We start from the raw sequence: 20991 nt of genomic DNA on the forward strand, positions 1-20991 counted from the left end.
TGCTTTTATCTGATAATAGTCTCCTTAGAACATGTTATATATTTTTACAGAATTGTATCAAAAAAACCCCAAAGTAAACAGGAAAGGTGCTTGTACTGTTACCATGACTATATGTAACATAAAAGAGGCTGCTGAAGGTGGTGTTGCCAAGGCTGTGCAGGCAGCACCACCAGACCAGATTTCTGTAGCAACTGTTCCTGTACCCACAAACAACTCTTTAGTGTATTCAAATGATGGCAAAGAGTCTCTGTTCACAGACCTTTATCTAAGGTCTTGGACCATCACCATTGAATCACAGCCTTTCAGAGGCCCTGGAAGCTCCCAGAAGGCAGAGCAGCCCACTTCCTTACAAACATACCTTGAACTTCATGGAGGTAAGTCTGTAGAGGATTTCGCTCATGTTCTCACGGATGATGGACCACGTGATCTTATTGTCACTCTGAGCTGTGGTTTCTACAGCACGGCGTGCCATGTCATAAAATGCAATCATATTGGAAAGCATTCCCACTGTTTTATAGAAGGGGCAGAACCTGATGGAAAAGAAGAGGACCCATCAGGCATCTTGGAACAGTTAACAGGACTAGCCTTTGCTCCTCTGGATTCTCACCTGACAGCAAGAGTACTAGCCTGCTTTACTCCTGGTATTTTTAATATATAGTGTCAAAGGAGAGGAGCTGCCTCAGATAGGTCCCACATTTTTAAACAGGCGAATCACAGGCCAAGGCCAAATCATCCTGAAGTGAGGTTTCTGAAATAGCACTCAAACACTGGGCAGAACAGGAGAAAGCAGGAACCACTGCTCTTGAAGTCTCACATTTCAAACTGTGCCAATGCTAACAAGGAAAGGAAAACAACTGAGCAGCCATTGGAATTCCTCCTTCCAGTTTTGTCCACCAAGGGAGCAGGCTTCTTCTTAACAGCCTAGGATAACCTGACAGCTCTGCAGGTTTCTTTGCTCACAGGAAAGGGAGTGTTTCTATAACAAGCACTTCACATGCAAAAAGCTCTGTTTTTAATGGGTAGATGATTGCCATGAAAGGCACCTCATTATTATTTATGTGCTACTTCCTGTACTTCCCTATTGCATACACGCACACCTGCCCTAGTAACCTGATCAAAGGTACACACCACTACAAAATGATGTATGTCTACATTCTTAGTGATAAAGTACTCAGGACTTCCCGATCTACCTGGGCTGGGGAGTGAGATGAAGTACAAAAAAACCCCTTGCCAGGCTGTGAAAACACAAGGATACCATGGAAAGAAGCAAAGCAGACTGGGATAATAAGCACTGCACTACGGAAAAAGATAAGAGTAAGTTTCTTTTGATAGCTCAAACTTACTCAAGAATTATGCAATAGTAACTGAAAGCAGACTCTTACAGTCCCCTATGCACTGATGGAACGAACAGGACAACTTTGGACGTTGTCTTTGAAAATAAAGCAGTCCTCTCCTCCTCAGAAGAGAGACACTGCAGAAACATTGGCTAACTGAACAATAGATGAGAACCCCAAATGGTGCGTACTGCATTCAGTAGAGGTCTGCATGCCTTGGGCAAGACAATGTTGAATGCATCATTGGATGGCCTGCCTAAGCACAGTTCTTCCATTTCATTTCAGCACTGGTCAGTTTGCAAGTAAAATAACTGTCTAAGTCCAGACTGCACAGGACTAAGAGGGCAGAGTGCCCAGTCAGATCTCACCTGTCATAAGGCGTATAACCATTCTGTTGCAAAAAGTCATCTTTTATCAGCTTGGCAACCTCCAAGGTAATTTTATCCGTTTCTGCCAAGGAAGCCTAGAAAAGTAAGGTAAACAGTTAGGTTAGTACTCAAGTCCATGAAGACACAGCATGTCCTGGCCAAGAAGAGCTATCTTTCAGTACCTGTGTCCTTTGCACCCTCTTAAGAAGGCATCAAGCAAAACTAGGTCTTTTGGGTATTTCTCATTCCCTGCTATAGAACAGCCGATTTAACTGATTGGCGAAATTAAGATGGGCCAAACATTCAGTAATTCTGCTTTAATTCTACCTGATGAGAAACAATGGAAAGAAAGCTTCCTTTAAGATAATGGAAAAGCCACCAGACACAGAAGGTTCACACGGCTTTGCTATGAGATATGTTGAAACGTCACCTTCCTATGTAAAGAGATAAATTCATTCTTACCTTCCTCAAACCCTGTGGAAGAAAAACTAGATCTCAGCATGCTAGGTCAAGAAGTAATATTAAGGATTTGTACTAGCCTGCACAGTCACCAATGGTCTTTTCCTGTCTGGCATTCAAGGAAAGAAAAGGAGTTGATGACAATGCCTGTCATACAACACAGGACAGCCACAACCCTGCTGCACACTGTTGCTCTTGGCACCACAGGTCATGCTTCTCCACCTTCATTGTACTTCAGCTAAACTGGGCCAATTGAGTTTTAAGTACCCCAGCTTGCTTTCTAGACAGGAAGTTTAGACCTTATTTCACAAGGAGACTAACAGAATTCTGAGATAAAAAAAAAAAGAAAAAAAAGTATCTAACTGTTTTTCCACAATTCCCCCTTTCTAAAGGTTTGTTGCAGTTTTTAGCCAAGCCTAAACCAAAAGAAACTGTCAAAGATAACATCTCTGAGGATCACCAGTTCTAACACTTCTATCATGGGAATAAATGCCTAGTCACAAGACTGGCTTAATCAATATCCGTTCCACACCAAGGAACCAATTCCATCCTGCTCTGTAAACTGGTCTTTTAGAACATGGTTCTGTAAATAGAAAACTGCAGAAGGCCCTGTGACCCCATTTCCTTTTCTTCAAAGACACATTTAGAGAAGAGAACTCTACTAGGCAAGATCTGATGAAAGGCCTCATCTTGGTTGGGCTAGAATATCTGTGAACAGAGAGAGCATTTCAGCTACACTAGAACACTGAAGCAAGTGAATTTACGTGAGAATTTATGAAAGTAAAGTAGTATCAAGCCAAGGTTTAGCAAATCTAAAAAAAATTATTTGCCATTAAAAGACAAACAACATGTAATAAAGCTGGAATAAAACACAGTTTGAGGCAGGAGAGTGACAATCTCCCAGTGGCTTTTTCGCACTATGCAGTATCCGTAGGGTCTGGTCTAAGACATGGTCAAAAGCCTGTGCTAGCCGTAAGAAAATGGAGGATGGCTCATGGACACCACATTTCCTCACAGCTGCTTACTCACCTTCCCCACAAGCTGCACAATCTCTGCAAGGTCCTCTTCCTCCTGTAGGATCTCTTTGGCCTTTGTCCTGAGAGGGACAAACTCTGTGAAATGCTTGTCGTAGTACTCGTCCAGGGCACGTGTGTATTTGCTGTAACTGATCAGCCAGTTGACGGACGGGAAGTGCTTGCGCTGTGCCAGCTTCTTATCCAGGCCCCAGAAAACCTGTCAGAAGCCAGAAAGATCAATCAGTGTTCCAAATCAAAAGTGAACCAAAGTAATTAAAGGCAATTAAAAAAAAAATACAAAAAGCAAGTCTGAGCGAACACAACATGGCAAAAGCTATCACAAATGAAAGCCCAAGAGAGAAAAAGCAAACCCGCCTTATGTTAATTTAACTGTAGCAGTGACTTTCAAATATTCTTCTCAAAAAATGGTGCACCTTTTAAGCTGAGTTCTGACTTATTCGAGACTGCTTGTGAGGGAGTAGTCAACCATATAAAAAACACTGTCGGTGATGGCATGTAATTAAAGTGGAGACCTATTAGATGTAACTGATTTTCCCAAAATAGGACTGCGAACAGTTGCAAGACATTCATCTCCCCATCGGTTTCTCTGAGGATATTTTGTGGTTTCAGTGCACCTGTATCAAGAATGGCTTGCTTTCCTTCTCAGCTGAGAGACACATCCGAAGTGCAGCTCAATGGGCAGCAATCAGGAAGCACACAGATATTCCTCAGCAGTTGGCACTGGAATGAATTGCTACCTTCGCTCCCTCTTCCAAAGGGATCTCAAACACATCAGTTCAGAAACTATCTCATAAGGTCACCCGTTAGAACATTTTCCAAAGCACCCTACAAAGCTGCGCCTGTGTCAAATCAAAGCTCTCTCACCCCAGCCACTGGCACAAATGTCCTGAAGCACAACCATTTTGACTTTAATGAAGTGGACAGAACAGCTGCAACGTTCTGGAACGTACCTGGACAATACCCAGTGTAGCAGATGTGACAGGATCAGAGAAGTCACCTCCTGGGGGTGAGACACTGAGCAGGAAGAGATAAGGAAAAGTTATCAGTTTCTCTTCACAGTTCAAAGTGAAGTCCTGAACACATGACTGCACAGCTCAGTGATCAGAGAAACCAGAAAAGTCAACAGAATTTCAGATCGTAATGTGTTTGCAGAAAGTGTTTGATGCATACCCACACAGGTGTAATATCAAGCATACCATGAAATACAGTTACATCAGTGACTGATTGACAGTATAAAAGTGATTTCAGTCACTTTATCTCCAGGTAGTAACTCCAGCTTGGATTATCAAACCTGTCTCAATTAGAACAGATTCAGCAAGTGTGCTGACAGAATATCATGAAACACAGTGCAGTGATTATTTTACAGAAAACAATATCCCAGTTTGAAATTATTTCAGATATTCACCTATACAATAACTACCTCAACTTCATGGGTGTTTTACATTCCAATATATGCCTTCCCAGAAATGAAAAAAAAATCTTCCAGTCTCAAAAGCACAATGCCCCTGGGTAACATATGTTGTGGACAGCAGAATTAAGCAGAGCAAAGAATGGACTCCAGGTGTTCTTCCAGAGGCCCTTCTGAAAACGTGGGAAATTCACTTTGCCCATGGAATGATATACAAACCAGTATCACCTAGGAGAATGCCTGGGGACCAAATGCTTTTCACAGCCCATCACAGCCTGAAATATGCTGCTCCATGTAATTCTACTCTGTTTGAGCAAGAGAATCACGATTCATTATGCCCCCAAGTGCACACACTGCTGCTCTAACTGCCCCTTCTTTCCTGCTCTGAGCATGGTTTGACATTCTTTTCAGACAGCTCTAATGACATTCCTCCCTGAGCCATTTGCCCCGATTGCTTCAAGTCACTGTGACTGCACACCACAAAGAACTACCTGTCCACATTCATTCCTTCTGCCCCCACACACAATTTACCACCAGTTCTGGGTGAAGAGAGACTAAGTATCTACCTACTCATTCCCATATTTTCAAGTTCTGCAGCTGCACAGAACAAGACCTTTCTGTCTGAAAAACAGGTACTCTGACATACAGAAACACAAACTGCCGCCAACACAAAAGGCAAAGCAATGCAACACTCACGCTCCAACAATGCTGACGCTGCCTTCCCTTTCAGGATTTCCCAGACACTTCACTCTGCCAGCTCGCTCATAGAAAGAGGCTAGACGGGCACCAAGGTAGGCTGGATAACCACTGTCTGCAAACACCAACACACAGGAACTGAGTTAAGGGCTCAGAGTTTAAAGGATTGCATTTACAAGACTAGATTGAGGAGAGACTACTCACCAGCTGGCATTTCCGCCAATCGCCCTGAAATTTCTCTGAGGGCCTCAGCCCATCGGGAAGTGGAGTCTGCCATCATACTGACATGGTAGCCCATGTCCCGGAAATACTCAGACAGGGTGATTCCTGTAACAAAGACAACAGCGTGCTGCAGGATACAGTTCAGAAAGGAATTATATGTCTGCATGTTGTCAGTAAGATGCAAATAAACCAAATTATTTGAGTTTACATTTTGATGGAAACAGATAACGGAAGTTACTCTTTCTTCCCACTTGATCGTGTCCCTGCTGTCTTTCTGTTGCTACTGTTCATTTCTTCTCGCTCTCCCCATTTTTGTTTATGAACCACTCTGACTCATCTCACATTCCCATGTATTTCTTTGAAGAGACACAGCGATGTCACTGATGCTACTCTTTGCCTCATTGAAACCACGAACAAAGACTCTTCTTCCTGTAAAATGTCTCCTTCCCTTTCAAACTAGTAGAATACAACAGTGAGAAAAGGTCATGTTTTATCTGAATTATCTGACAACTCTTTGCATAAAGGAATTTTAAAAAAACCTCTAAAAGGCTGCAAAGGAAAGACAACTAACTTGCCAACTCAGAGAGTACTATTCCTGCCCATTAAGTGGCTGTACTTGTCAGCAAAAAGCTAGTCACAAACAAAAGGTTACCGAATTAACACATGGAGAAAAACTATGCAAGTTGCTGCAGTAAGTTCACCTTATAAATAAAATTTACTCGATATTTGGAAATGGTAATCATATGCAAGCAAGCCAGACTCAATTAAGATAATAAAACTTGGTGCAGACAAGGTCTGAAAGGGTTGACTTCTGAAACTAAGCAGGTTTCTTGGTACTGGCCACCTCAGGAACTAAAAATACTAGAGCATGATGGCTTGCTCTACACACACAGCCTTTTTCATCCTCTGTAAATCTTACCAGTATAGATGGAGGCTTCTCTGGCAGCCACAGGCATATTGGAAGTATTTGCTACCAGAGCTGTTCTCTTCATGATGCTTTCTACCTTGCCATCAACTTCCATTGTTAACTAAAACACAAGAAAAGGAAAAAACCAAACTGTAACAGTAGTAAGTTTTTTTTTTATTTTTTTGTTGCTTTTATAACCCCGATGAAGCCTCACAAACACCTGAACAACAGATTGTATATCCTAACATTTGTGTAGAATTCCACTTATGAATCCCCTGGGATTTAGATTCTTCAAGGCCACCTCAGCTTGACTTTCCCACCTTGTAATCAACCAACACACCCAAGCCTTTTACTCCTTATTTCTGGCTGTGAAGTTTCAACTCAACAGTTCACACTATCTGGCTTTTTCTCTCCTATTTTATAGATGACTGTGATCCAACAAGTTCCCTAATATATAGTAACAGGTAGGGATCTCTGCCAGGGTTTCAAGACAGGCAAGATGATCTTTTTCAAGTCACTTTACCAATAAGATATTTTATTCAGTTACAACACAAGTCCAATAGCAAGTCTTCCCAAGAAGGTTCACTCTCCTTGAAATCTCCATACTAACCTCGGGGAAATCTCTCAGTACTTCAGACATTTCATTTCCTCGTTCTCCACAGCCTACATAAATGATGACATCACTGTTGGAATACTTTGAGAGAGACTGTGAAATCACAGTCTTTCCACAACCAAATGCCCCAGGAATCGCTGTTGTACCCCCTTGTACACACCTGAGTAAAGAAAAAGGATTCTGATTTGCAAGGAACTCAAAAACAGCTCTCTTCCATCTTAGAATTTGTTTTCTAATAGAATTCCCTCATTAAAACCACAATGACAGGAGTGACATTCAGTGTTCTGGGTGAGAAGCACAGACGTATTCCACTAAAGCAAAAAATTGAGGGAATAAACTATCCTTTTCTCCCACTGTCCTTGAAGTATGTGACTTATGCTGGTACAGCTTGACTTTTGGGCTTGAAATACAGCAGTTTTCACAGCTGGAAGCAGCAACAGAATGCAAATGCTAAGAAAAGAACAACTGTACTTAGCTGTGTGTTACAAGAACAAGCAACACAATATTTTAGAACCAAAATAACTGAATCTAGAGTCTTACACCTTAGCTGCTTAAGTGAGCATTTTGTGTTACAGTTAAGTGCAACGGTTTTCATAAGTGGCAACCTCAAAATCATTGGGAACTACTCATCCTCAAGACCATGAAAAGAGATCCTACTCATGCATTCAAATAGAGATATCAAGCCTGAAAGTTCTAGCCTTTCTTCAGATTTGACATGATTATGTTAAGCTCATGCATGTCCACTCTTTTCTAGATCAACGCACTAGAACTATTTTGTTAATCTTCTTTTTTTCCACTAGTGGATTCACCTGCCAAATACAGAAATATGAAATATTCAGCTAAATGTTTTTGAGATTATGCTGTGACACACAGCAAAAGCTTGGTGTCTGTTTGCCCTTAAAAATACCTAAACCTCTAAGGCCTCCTGCCTCTGCTTACCCCTAGGAGAGAGATTTCTTACATAGCAGAAAATAAAAGGTAGTACTCACGGGAAGAGGGCATCTAGGACCCGTTGGCCAGTTAATAAAGGGTGATTGGCTGGTAACTTCTCAGTAACAGGACGGACTTGACGTACAGGCCAGACCTGGACCATGGTGAACTTCTCCTTCACACCTTCAAATTCCAGCTCTAAGACAACATCCTAACAGAGAACACCAGACATCTGGAGTAGGCAAACAGCTGCACGCTGGACCAGCACACAAATTCTCATTTCAACTACTCCATACAGCTAAGTCTTTGATCTCTTGGAACCTCAATACACTACCATCCCCTCCCAAGGGAAGTCTCTTTCCCATACCTACAATACCACTAGGGGAAAATAGTACAAGATGCAGCATACATTAAAAATATTCTTTTGAAGAACAACTGAATTTTATATATTCATAAGATACTGCAGATCCCCACAGAGGTCAACAAACATGGCATACTGAAGTGTCATCGGGAAGCCATGGGCATAGAACGTTAACTGCAGAAGATAATCATGCAATCTCTCCAGGCAGGGTAGCAGAAGCGATCATTAACTCAGACATCTTGTGGCATGAAACACTTTCTAGTTGGCCTCATGCTGAACAGAAAGAGTACAACCACCTCATAAACCAGACATGGAATATACCAGCAACTGCTGTTTGGGAGACTTACTGAAGTGTCATAGTTTCCTGGAGGAGCAATGTATGTAACTGTACCCCTGTTCCGTGGGGGAAGCATGATTTTGTGTTTGATCAGGGAGTTTTCATTCACCACACCATAAATATCTCCACCAGTGATGTGGCTGCCAACCTAAAATCAGAACAGGTCTATTAGTCATAAGTTTAAAAAAAGAATCTTGACAAAGAAGCATAAAACATACTATAGCTATTAAGTCTAGCACTATGATTACTCCCTTTATAAATGCTTTGTTACAGCACAGCAGCCCATTTACATAACTCATTACTGCAACAGCACATTGCTAGCAACACTATCGGTGCTCAAGCACCTTTCAAGACTCAGACAGTAGCAATTACTGACAGATGCAAGGAATTTTCCTCCTTTCTTTTTTACCTCTCAATTTAATGTCCTAAGTAGAGAAAGGATAGCATATGCTAACCTGCAGGGTTGAAAAAAAAGATGCCACCGAGGGCTAAGGCCATGATATTGTCCAGCTCTAAGGCTATCTTCACCATTTGCAAAATGTGTGCTGCAGTCATTCTTTTTGCTCAGGTAACACCTGCTCCTGCTAACGCTTCCTGCAATTCCATGAGCTTCTTTACAGCTTGGGAAATACATTAAAAATTTGTAAATGTCTCATATACAGCAGCAACACACGGTAAGTCACATCAAGTAAGTTCTGGTGATCCACATCCAGTCTCATACATCATACCACCTCCTAGCACCCCTTTTTGCAAACTTAAATACAGCACTAACCACAGCTCCCAGCAGTCACAGCCTTAGCACACGGCTCCAGCCCTAAGCCCTGGGGGTAGAGGAGCGAGAGGGGAAGACAGGCTCGGCAGAACCTACCCGCAGACTTTTGGAAGGTGTGAAGTCCCATTTGACATCTCGGCTCAAAGCTGACACGTTGACACCTCTAGGGATATAGATACTTTTAGTCAGAGTGCTGATGTCCGAGAGAGGTCTCTGTATACCATCAAAAATAGCTCCCATGATGCCAGGGCCCAGTTCCACTGATAAGGGCTTCCCGGTACGGAGTACAGGATCTCCTACAGAGACACCAGCTGAAGATTTGCTGAGGAAAAGTTCTTCCAGAACAAGGAAAAGAAACAAGGCAGAAAGCATCACATTCACAACACCATACTCTTAAACCCCTTTTCTGACTTTAGGGTAATACTATTACTGTGTTACACATCACCATTTGAGAAGCATGTAGGCTTAATACTAAACATGGAATTTGCTAAAGCAACAAAGTTCATCATCCTCCGGAGAGGCAAAGAAGTGACAAATATTCTGCTTTACAATCATTTGTGGAGGTCAACTTTATGGATGAGTTCACTGGAGTGCCAGGCAGCGGGATGACAAAATATGAGACATTTCTTACGTGTTCAAACCTAGAAAACAGGTTTGACTGTTAAAGTCAGATAATGTTATGAAATATGTAATTTTTTGCTTCGGAATTTGTTTAGAGAGCACAACTGATTTGACCTTGAGCCTTCCACAGCCTGTTTGACAGCAGTCTAGTTTTAAAGGGAGCTTGTCCAAGACCAGCATTATTGCCCTCCTCTGGTATCAAGTTGTCAGGTCTATCCACTGTCTAAGCTCCGAGATGCACAATGGATTTTTCTGTGCAAAGGGCCAGCAGCTGGGCAAAAGGCCCTGTGAGAATACAAAAGAAACCTCTAAAACCTATACAAAACTCTAGAGATTAAATGCAAGTTGACTTCAGAGAGCCCTACAACAGAGCCCTCTCATCAGGAACCTAACAGTAAACTATACTCAAACTTGGTCCATGTACTGATGGAAGGCTAGGAGATGATGCCATCCAAAATTATAAATTTCTAGGTAGAGACAAGAGCTAGTCACCAGTTGACCAATGAGCTCTTCAGAATAAAACTTTAGGAGCCACCACAGCCTTTTTCCTAGCCTCTACAGATACACAGAACCAACTCTGTGAAAAAAAAAAATGGACTGGCTTCAAGTTTTATGGCTTCTTTTCTAACATTCTCTCATATATATGCATATGTAATAGAAAATACATTTTAAATCAACTAGATTTTAGAATACATGCTGCATCATAGCTGGACCAAGATTCTGTAAGCACACTGTGGAAGCAAAAATGTAATCTGTTATGTCTGGCAAAATAGTCTGCCCAGAAGAAGGCATCCTGCCCACTTTATATTTCTTATTTAAGTGTTATACTTATCAAAAGCAGAGAGAAAAATGCAACAAATATTGCTTGGCAGTTTTGCCATTTATGGTTGGTATTTGTCAAAAAACTTTCCTAATGAAGAGCTATCCCATTTAAATTAAAATGAACTTACATCCAAAGGCATGCATTATTACATTTCCACTTAAAACTGTCTAAAAAAAAAAAAGGCTCTTTGCTGCACAGCCACACAAGGTAAGATTTACCTCAAACCCACCAGAATTTACAAAAAACCTGCAGAACAGATGTCCTGCTGGAACCTGAAGTATCAAGGGCTGGTCCCAGTCAGCTTTTTTTCATCATCTTCACCATAATCACCACTGTGTTCTGGACTGTGCAGTCTAGCACGCTTGGAGGGATCAGTGAAAAGGATACATGTTTCTTCATACACCTGGACAGTTGCCAAATCACCTTCCAGTCGGATAATCTCCCCCACTAGTTCACTGTGTCCTACTCGTACCAGCTCGTACATAGCAGCACCTGCCATGTTACACGCAGTGACCACTGTAAAAGACGAGCACATAGGTGAATGTTTCTCCTGTAGTTCAGGAAATTTACTCATCAGAAGTTAGTAAGAACTGCACAGCATAAGCCTGATATTCACCCAAATCAGACACACATTCTCCATTTCACAAATGGCTGCCTCAACTCCTGGTATTTCTAGCTCAAAAGTCAAAAGAACTTTTCTTCGACTGCACTTTTCACAATGTTCTTTAAGCACAGTAAGAGGACACCATCAGAATGTAGTAGCTCACAGACAATTCATGCTGTAATTTCTCTTATCTGTCTTGACAGATGGTAAATGTTGAGGGGTTTAGAGACACAGAGAACTTTGACAGACCGGTTGCACGGCACTTCTCCCTTGCAGTAAGCTGGGCCACATTCCCATCTGGCTAAATTAAAACACACAGGAAAATGGCAAAACTCGCCTGATACCTGGTAGTTACATAAACCTGTGGATGGGAACCAGCATTTTCATGTTACTCAAACTTCTGTTTTCCTTGGTGGCATCTGGATGCTGACATAAACTGTTTCCATGGATAGATCAAGACAAGGCACCTGCTAAACGCAGACGACTAAAAAGCTTTCAAGAAAACATTATTTTTTATTTTATTTTGTAGAAAAGTGATGTCTCTCTTAGGATACTTTCCAAAGATGTAGGCTATTTTACAGCATGTTTTGGGCTTGAAACTTCCTGCTGCTTTGAGTCAGATTTCAGCAGTCATACATGAGGGTCTAGCTGCTTTAGAACAAAATTTATTATGTCTTGTATATTATGATCTCAGTAATGCACACAGGATTCACGTATTTACACAAAAATACATTTTCCACTTCTTGGGAAAGAAAGTTGTATCAGTTTAAAATGGTTTTTAAGTATCACTTCTGCAGTTAAGGAATTGGCAGTTAAAGAACCTGTGTCTGTTCAGGTAGATACAAGCCAAGGGAGTTTCTTATTCACTAATTAAGCTGCATTAACAAAAATACTTGCTATTCTTCTGTTCTCACATTCTCATTCTTTCCTCCGCCTCTTGAAGAGAATGCAAGAGGGAGCAGAAAAGCCAGTAGAGTCTGCATGTATTCAAAAGCTGTTTCCATCAGAACCTAAAGAAAGTATTTAAGCTGATAAAGATGAAGGAAGAGTGCTCCTTCTCCCAGTTGCAGTACCACCACACTCTGCCACCTTCCCTGATTCTTGCAGCTCCTTGCTGAGCCCCTCCAGCCCATGTGCAGTAACACAAAACAGCTTGACACTGACAGGGGCTAAATATTCCAGAAAGCACAGGTGCAAACTGCATTTTAGTGAGAATGGACTATATATCTCACACTCTTTCAGAGAAGGTTAACACAGTGGGCCCTCAGATTTCTGAACAAGTAGCTTTATCTCATACAGAAAGCTTACCTTTTCTTTCTATTATTGTTGTTATTATTCAACTGCATGTTTCTGCTCATTACATTTTTTAAAAAGATTAATTATTAGTAACATCTTATTAGCATATTTTTTAATGTTTTATCAGACTATAAGCCAGTGATCCTCCTTAAAGTCCCCCCCCCAAAAAATAGATAAAAAGCACCAACCAGAGCTCTGCTATACTTCTCCACTTTTAAGTGAACAAGATTAACAAGACACTAGATGAAACAAACTCTATGATTTCCTTTACAAAATAATACCTACCAGGTCCTGAGACTCCATGAACATAGCCGACAAAAGCCTCTCTGTCCTCATCACGGATTTTGGGGAGCTTGGAGAAGTCCATTTTGCCTGTTCAGCTGTACAGAAGGAAAAAAATGAGAGTCAGTCCTGAAGAACACATATGTAATACGTTCCTTCTCTTCCTCCCCTCTGTTCTCTCCTTGTTTCCAGTTTGAAAGAATTCTGAACTCATAGCCTGAAGCACATTAACCACATTGATTTTAAAGCTGTAAAAAGTTATAAAGTAACTAACTTAAACAAACAAAAGAACTAAGATTCCTTATTGCAGAAACACAGGGTAAAACATCACTCCATAATATGCTCCAAAAACTGCTGTTAAGTGAAAGAGCTGCACTCCAAAAATGCCCTAACACTGCCCACTGTATCTAGGCCTGGTAACAGGATATTTAAACAATGGAAAATATCTTTTGTCTTCCACATCTCATCTACCCTCCTTCAAAATATGGAGTTTTCCACAATTCTGAGTGAGCAAGAGAATGTTCTGGGTCTGCTTTACTGCCACCAGTCTCTAAAAAGCAATACTACAAATATTAATTGTGAAAATTCTATTTTTGCTATCTTAAGCTGCTGAATCAGTGTTCAGAGGAAGAAACACACACTTTCACAAGCACCAGCACACAAACACCCGAGTCCTTTCTACGTGCCTCACAGCTACCTATTATGCAGACTTTGCTGCCAGTGAAACCCGTGGAGCATTATAGAAGAACTGTGCTTGACTAAAACCCCTAACTTGCAACAGTTAAACAACAGGCTGTCATCTTTTGCCAGTACCTGTTTGGAGAATCTAAACAACTGTCACAGGAAACACGGTTTCATAAACAGTCTTCCTCCATCCGTGTTTGCCCTGTGATCGGCAGTTGGACTGTCCTGCATCTGGTGCGGATATGAGTATTTCATGGTTTTGCTTTGTGAGCCCTTACCGTGCTGTTACCTTGGAAACTGATTAGTATTAGAGAGCTGTCAGGTCACTCTCTACCCATTTCTACTGGATTAACACACTTAGGACACAGCCCTGGTGAAAGGTGTGTGCTCTGGCAGCCCCAGCACCCAGTGCTGATCAACAGGGCCTATCCAGCACAGGCCCACGGTTCAGGGATGTGAACTGCGTGAGGCATCTGTTGACACTCAGTCTCTGTGAGAAGCTTGATCTAATGCACATCTTCTGCAAGGCAGCAAATAAAAAGGCATATTCAGGCTGGAAAAACAGGCCCATGTACAATAAGCAAGACAATAACCACATTGCCACCCCTTCCACCACCATTAAAAGACACTTTTGTGCCTGTTCTTCAGGAGCAGTAGCTGACATTGGCTATTCTTAATATCTTACAACTGTTTTCCAGCTTTTTAATACTACACTACAAATCCTCTGCCCCTCAGCCTCTTTACCAATATAAATATCCTAAACCAGTGGCTCCTCTCTGTAAGAAAAAGACCTCCCACGACTCCAACCCCTTATTCAGCCTGAAGGAATAGCTTCTTCCAGGCTCCATGTCTCTCTGGAGTGGTTTCTCTATCATGGCTGCCATTGATTCATTTCACAGCAGCCACTCCAACAGTTGATGATGACTCAGTCACCACCAGTCTGAAGCAGACTGGTCTCGAGACCAAAGGCTAAGTCACATATCCCTTAGATCCCTCTACTCTCCATCACCGTAGTTTATTTTTCACACTGCCTGTTGTTTAGGCCCAGAAGACAATTTTAATTCCCCTGCCTTTTTCTCAAAAGCCTCCTCTGACAAATGGCAGAGGGGAGGTCCTCACAAAGCAATCTGCAGTTCCTGAGCAGCTGCTAAGAGCTGGTTCTGATCAAACTAACATAACTATCTCATCTTTTTTGCTTTGAACAACTAAGACACTGCAAAACTCAAGCACAATTACTGTTCATACTGCAAAAAAGCAGTTGTTCTTATAAATCTACTTAAAACATTTGCTTCAACATACCATACAGAAGAATCTCTAGAGTTCCACTATCAAAATCTTCTATAGAAGCACAATAAACTCTCATAACTGAATTAGTGATGCTGCCTGGCAATTAGACAGGGTCCCATATGAAAGAGTCAGATTACAAAGGCAAGAAATCAGGAAGAGCACAGGTCTGTTTCAATTTAAATTACCTTTTCTTCCTAAACAAAGGCCTGCTTGAAGAGACCGTTTATCTTTTAGGGAGGGAAGCAGAAATCTCAGGTAGTCATTCCACAGGTTAAGTGGCAACACCCCGACAGTCAACACACCTTCCTCTCCTGCTCCTGTGGCTGCTCTGCTCCCTCTATTCCAACAGTCGCCTTTCCAAATTGCTGGTGAAGCCAAGTAAAAGAGAAGGGGATTCCTCCACTAGACCACCTAGCAATACAACAATAAACCCTGTCTTGTTATGATCCCTAGAACCTGCACCAACTGCTTTTAAACACATACCTATTAATTATTCCAAGTGTAAAAGATGTGGTGATTTTTTCCTCACCTTTGTTTCACCTCCTCTCTACCTCCAAAGTACAATCTCCACAAAGCCAGTGCTCACCCAGTCAAGCTGACCTCTTTTTTTAAAAGGCTACACAAATTTAACACTGAAGAAACAAATGAAGAAAAAAAAAGAGCTGTTATCTTCTCTGCATCATTTTCTTGTGCTCGTGTATTAGCACTACAGATTTTCATTTTAAATGGAAAAGTCCTTGAGGGCCAAAATGTTGCCTTAAGTACCTACAGCGTTAAATGTTTTCACTGCCAGTACTCAGACAAAATGAAATTCTCTAAAGCATGTCAGGATTTGCTAAACACATCATCATGTGTATGGAGGCAGTATGTACTTAACCCAGAAATAACGGTAGCTGGCCATTTTAGAGATCTACTGAGCTCCTACAGCCTTTCAGAGGCCTCCTGCCACTGTATATCAGGCACTATGTGCAATTCCCTCCCACAAAAGTCCACTTGCACACATACACAGGGTATTAGCTTAATTTTAATTCCCTTCTGAGAAAAGATGCATCTTGTATCCTTTACAACTTATATACAGGGATCTTCCCTGCCTAAAACAGTTCACCAATTATTTTAAACACGATCCAAAGCTCTAGCAGTTATATTCTGATTAAGAGTGTCAGAAATCAAAATATTACTTGCAGCAGAATCTCCTCTGACTAAAGGTGATCTATTACACTAATTTTATAGTCAAAATTAAATAATAAAGGGCCTATAACCTTAGCTTTCTACCTTGGTTTCTCTCCAGCACAGCAATCTGGCTACACAGTAACCCCAAAAATGTAACTGCCCTGCTCTCAACGCTGGAGAAACCTGTTTTCTACCACGGTTCCTTGGTTTTGGTTCAAGCATTTAATCAGACCCAAAATCTACACAATGAACTGCCTTACCAGAAAGATCTTTTCAAAATTAAGACTTGGGTGAGATTTTCAGAAGGAGCCTTCTTGCAGCAAGGAAGAAAATCCACGACAATTTTATCACATAAACACCGATTCTTACCTTATTTTGCAGAAACAGGGAGCAACAAAAATCCACAGGCCCAATTCAAAAGCAGGAATTCAGCAGCTAAGCATCGCCACTTACGAAATAATTGTCCTTCTAGTGCCCCTACACAGAAGGATGAGAAAGCCTGCTGCAGAGGGGAAAGAAATTTCTGCCACACAGCAGAGGCATAACCACCTGACTTGATGAGTCATCAGTCTCTCCCTCTCTCCCACCAGCACCGAGGAATGCCGCAATAGCAAATCAAGCCACCCAGAGCCCAGCTGAACTCCCGTCTGTGCCCTCCTTACTGCACGGGACCGAGCAGAAGAAATTAAAAGGATTCAGCGTTTGCATTAAGGGCCTCCTACAAAGCCAATAATCCCAATGTCCCAAGTGGTGCATACTACTACATAAAGAAAGGGAGATGTGTGCTTTCTGCTGGAATCCATTTACTTGCCAGCCCCCCAGTGTAATATAGCCATGTCAGTGTGTGCCCTGCTCTGGAAGAGCTTAACAGAACAACTGGCTGACAACAGACTGCACAGGGAGGCGCTGAAGACACAGTAATACTAATTGCCTGAGCATGTAGAACAGTATTGATTGTGTCCAAGAGTCTTGTGGGGCTTATGCTAAGAAGCCCTTCCCCTAGCTAGCAGCAGCATTGATGAAACTGCACAACATCCAGCACCTCAGCAGAGTGATGTGCCATCCCGAGTGACAGCTGCTGGAATTTGTTTTCAGAGATCAACAGGCACTGACACTGTCCTGTGTGCTGTACAGAACATGAGCAGCTATGTGATCTCTCCCCAAGAAGCTGCCTGAGTTGAAGAGTTCCCTGCAGTCTTCACAACTTCTCAAGACTATCTGCACAAGTTCTAGGATTAGCAACACTTCAAACTGGCACAAAAGCTCAAAAACACTAACCAAAATTGCAGTAAACAGCACAATATCAGTAATTCAGAAGCAGCAGCAGTCCATTAATAAGTTACCAGTGCTAAGACTCATTCTGCTGGAGTAATTTTGAACTAAGGTAATAGATTTTACTATATCTGAAACAGGCTAATGTGTGCTGACTTCCTAAGGTAGAAAAATGGGAGCAGAATACAAGCTCTTGCATTCAAGTTCTGGGCAAGCTTAATAGGCATACACAATAAAATGTAGCCAAATAAAGTTTCCCAAAGAAAATCCTGCCTCCTCCTTTTCTTAATAAAAGCCTGGACATTACAGGATAGTAAAGATTACAACCCACACTGGACAATCAGCTTAGTGTCACACTTGAGTCAAGACTCCCAACACCTACTGTGTTCACCTGAGCAGACTCTGGCACAGTGCATAAACCCCAGTGCCTAGCTGCATGAAGATCTGCTGCAAGGGCATCATAAATAATACAATAATCACTACCACAGATTTCCAGTAATTTGGATGATTTATACTTCCCCTTCCAACAGATGATATTTTTAAGAGGAAGTATTAAAAAAAAAAGTCAATGCCTAAGTTACTAGACGAATGCAGAAGTTCAGCAACATTTCCGTATCTAGAATTTGGGATATTGCCCCAGAAAAAACCAACATGCCCAGAACAGTAACACAGGTCAGTGGGAAAGGAAGCCAAACAGTATTCTCAGGAAATCTGTTCCTTCGCACTATGCAGGGTTATAATTTTACTACAAAAGAGCAGGGAAAATTACTCCAGATTTCTCAGTCATCAAACAGCGAAACTGCTGAGGTTGGAAGTCACCTCTGGCAATTGTCTACTTCCAACACCCTGCTCAAAGCAAGTTAATATAGGCTGCTCAGGGCCATGTCCAGAGGGGTTTTGACCACCTCCAAGGATGAAGACACCACAACTCTGGGCAACCTGTTCCAGTGTTCAGACACCCTCATAGTAAAAGGTATTTTCTTACATTTAAAGGGAATTCCCTGTATTTCAGTTTGTGCCCACTGCTTTTTGTTACTTCAGCAGATACCACTGAGAAGAGTCTGGCTCTATCCTCTATGCTCCCTCCCATTAGATGTTTATATACTTTACACTAAGATCCTCAGAGCCTTCTCTTCCCAAGGCCACATAATCCCAGCTCTCTCATCCTCTTCTGCTATCTCCAAATGCTTAACAGTCTCGTGGTCCTCTTTGGGACCCACACCGTTAAGCCATATCTTTTACTGGAGAATCCAGAAACAGGCACAGTGCTCCAGATGTGGTTTCCACTGAGCTTAACTGAGGCAAAAAACCACCTCCCTGAACCTGTTGGCAGGATTCTCCCAAATGCAGCCCAGGACAGTGCTGGCTGCCTTTGCCATGAGGACACGTTGGCAGTTGATGTTCCCCTTGAGGACCTCTAGTCCTTTTCAACAAAGCCACTTTGCAGTCAATCAGTCAGTCCCCAGCCTGTAGCAGGGTATGTGGTTATTCTGCCCCAGGTGCAGGACTTGGCATTTTCCTTTGTCAAACTTCATGGGATTCCCATCAGCCTATTTTTTCAGTCTGTCAGGGTCCCTCTGTACAGCAGCACAGCCCTCTGCTATATCAAACATCTCCCAGCTGTGTCACCTGCACTCTGATGGAAGCAGGCAGGAGTCACCTCCTGTGCTCAACACTGTGATGTGGCTCAGTCTTCTCATGACACAGACATTGTGAAGCAATTAATTGCACCAACCTTCTTGCCACAAGCTCTGAGCTAGAAGTATTATTTCTTAAACTCAACATATGGACATTCATCCATTAATTATTCCAGTTGCCACAGGGCAGTTTGAGGCCACCTCTGCACTGGGTAGATCCAGAATCTGTTTAAGTGATGCTCAGCTACATATTGTGGACCCATCTGCAGCCCTACAAGACAATTCGACTTTCATGCAACTTGTTTCTTGGGTACTATAAAGCCCCTTACTCTCACATGAGGTTTGCTCTACTCAGCACATCTACACCTAAATCCAGGTGTACTGAAGAAAAAAGACAGGGAAGAGAATCACGCTGCCACTGTCATCGCAGTACAAAGTGGCTACAAAGTGAGACTGTGCAACAGGGAATTCATGAAGCCCATCACGAGCTCCTACTGTCCTCTTCCTCAAAACAGGTGAGGATTTACCTGTGGGTATGCCAATACATACCAGCCTGACACTTCAAACGAACATCAGGCCTTGCACACAAGCTAAACATATAAAAATATATTTATACTCAATACATATATACAACATAAGTATATATTCCTAAAACAAAGGTGAGGTGTGAAGTCTGTTCATGCAAGACATACTACCATCACAAGCTGTTAGTCAAGTACCCAAGCTTTTATTCAGAAGCCCAATTAGCTGGGCCCAGAAGCTTCAGTTAGCCTGGAACAGGACCAGAACAAAGTTGTGTTTGAACATGACCAAGAAGCTTGCAGCACAAATGTAACTAGATAGAAAGGCTGGCAAGGCATTCATTGCATAACTGCTCTGACCCACTAAAGATCTGATCAGCTCAGTAGATAACTGGCCTTCGGACATCAAACACAGCTGTCATGCTATATCTAGAATTGCTAAAGACCCTAGTTTAATAAAATCAAATACTCTTGTCTCTAGAGAAAACCACACTGTTCATGTGAAAAAAAAAAATCTTCATCAGATGACTGGTTATAAACTATAGTTTCCCATAATAGGGCTTTCTACACCAATTCTTTCCTCTCAACGCAAAAGCTTTCTCCAGAGGAGGAAATAGATGACCATCCCCTTAGTTCTTACTTGCTACACTGCTTCACAATTTTACTACTGTGAAAAATCTGACATTCCTTTCAGCCTGCTACACATTCTGCCCTTTCTTTGGCTCGATTGACTTTTACACAAAAGAAAGATCTAATGCAACTGAAATCCAAATCGCAATACAGAATACTAATACAATATTCATTTCTGTGTTCTGCAGTGACCTTCTTTTCTTATCCTGATCCTGTCATCTAGCTGCTACGGCTGAAAAGTTCTGCAGCCATCTGCTCTGTGTAATGCTCAGTCATTTCCTCTACATGAGCAATTTTCATTAACCTAACATTAGTGCCAAACTAAAATCCATCCTTGCTTTTATTAAGTAAAAGTCACTCTTCTTTCAGATATATTGGGCACTGTAACTTGAAATACTTTTTATAGTTCTAACCTTTAAGACGAGAAACATTCAAACGAGAAGAACACAAAGCTGGAAGCAACTACAGCAGCAAACTTTAGTAAAGTTCAGTACAGTTGAAGATCTTGCCTCAACAGACATAAGGTGTGCAATTTCACAGAACAACTGTTGCTAGATTTTTGAGTCAGGCTCAGTTTTATATACAGAAACATACTAATAGTTTGGGCTCGTTAAAAAACACATGGGGGCTCCCCTTCAAGTGTCACCACTGCCTAACTTCCTTTCCCCAGGTGTAACAGCTGAAGTACTGAACACCAGTTTAGAATAAGTATTTCCTCAT

The 20991-nt window shown here is 41.8% G+C and overlaps 1 protein-coding gene across 2 annotated transcripts in view; it reads right to left on the minus strand.

The window, feature by feature from the left end:
• The window catches only part of ATP6V1A (ATPase H+ transporting V1 subunit A), a 29144-nt gene that overhangs the window by 3877 nt on the left and 4276 nt on the right, over positions 1-20991 (minus strand). Inside the window, exons 1-14 of one of the 2 annotated variants that reach the window (XM_032679360.1) lie at positions 16581-16776; positions 13074-13168; positions 11276-11404; positions 9541-9755; positions 8683-8820; positions 8034-8185; positions 7042-7204; positions 6444-6552; positions 5507-5629; positions 5303-5417; positions 4149-4212; positions 3191-3394; positions 1703-1797; positions 359-530 (exon numbers count right to left, since the gene is read on the minus strand). In XM_032679360.1, the coding sequence (XP_032535251.1) occupies positions 359-530; positions 1703-1797; positions 3191-3394; positions 4149-4212; positions 5303-5417; positions 5507-5629; positions 6444-6552; positions 7042-7204; positions 8034-8185; positions 8683-8820; positions 9541-9755; positions 11276-11404; positions 13074-13155 (1761 nt within the window). In that variant the 5' untranslated portion in view covers positions 13156-13168; positions 16581-16776. Of the gene's footprint in view, positions 1-358; positions 531-1702; positions 1798-3190; positions 3395-4148; positions 4213-5302; positions 5418-5506; positions 5630-6443; positions 6553-7041; positions 7205-8033; positions 8186-8682; positions 8821-9540; positions 9756-11275; positions 11405-13073; positions 13169-16580; positions 16777-20991 lie in introns of those variants that run through there. The other variant, XM_032679361.1, reaches the window with a different exon arrangement.

This window comes from Chiroxiphia lanceolata, chromosome 2 (genome assembly GCF_009829145.1).
Source record: "Chiroxiphia lanceolata isolate bChiLan1 chromosome 2, bChiLan1.pri, whole genome shotgun sequence".
NCBI lineage: Eukaryota > Metazoa > Chordata > Aves > Passeriformes > Pipridae > Chiroxiphia > Chiroxiphia lanceolata.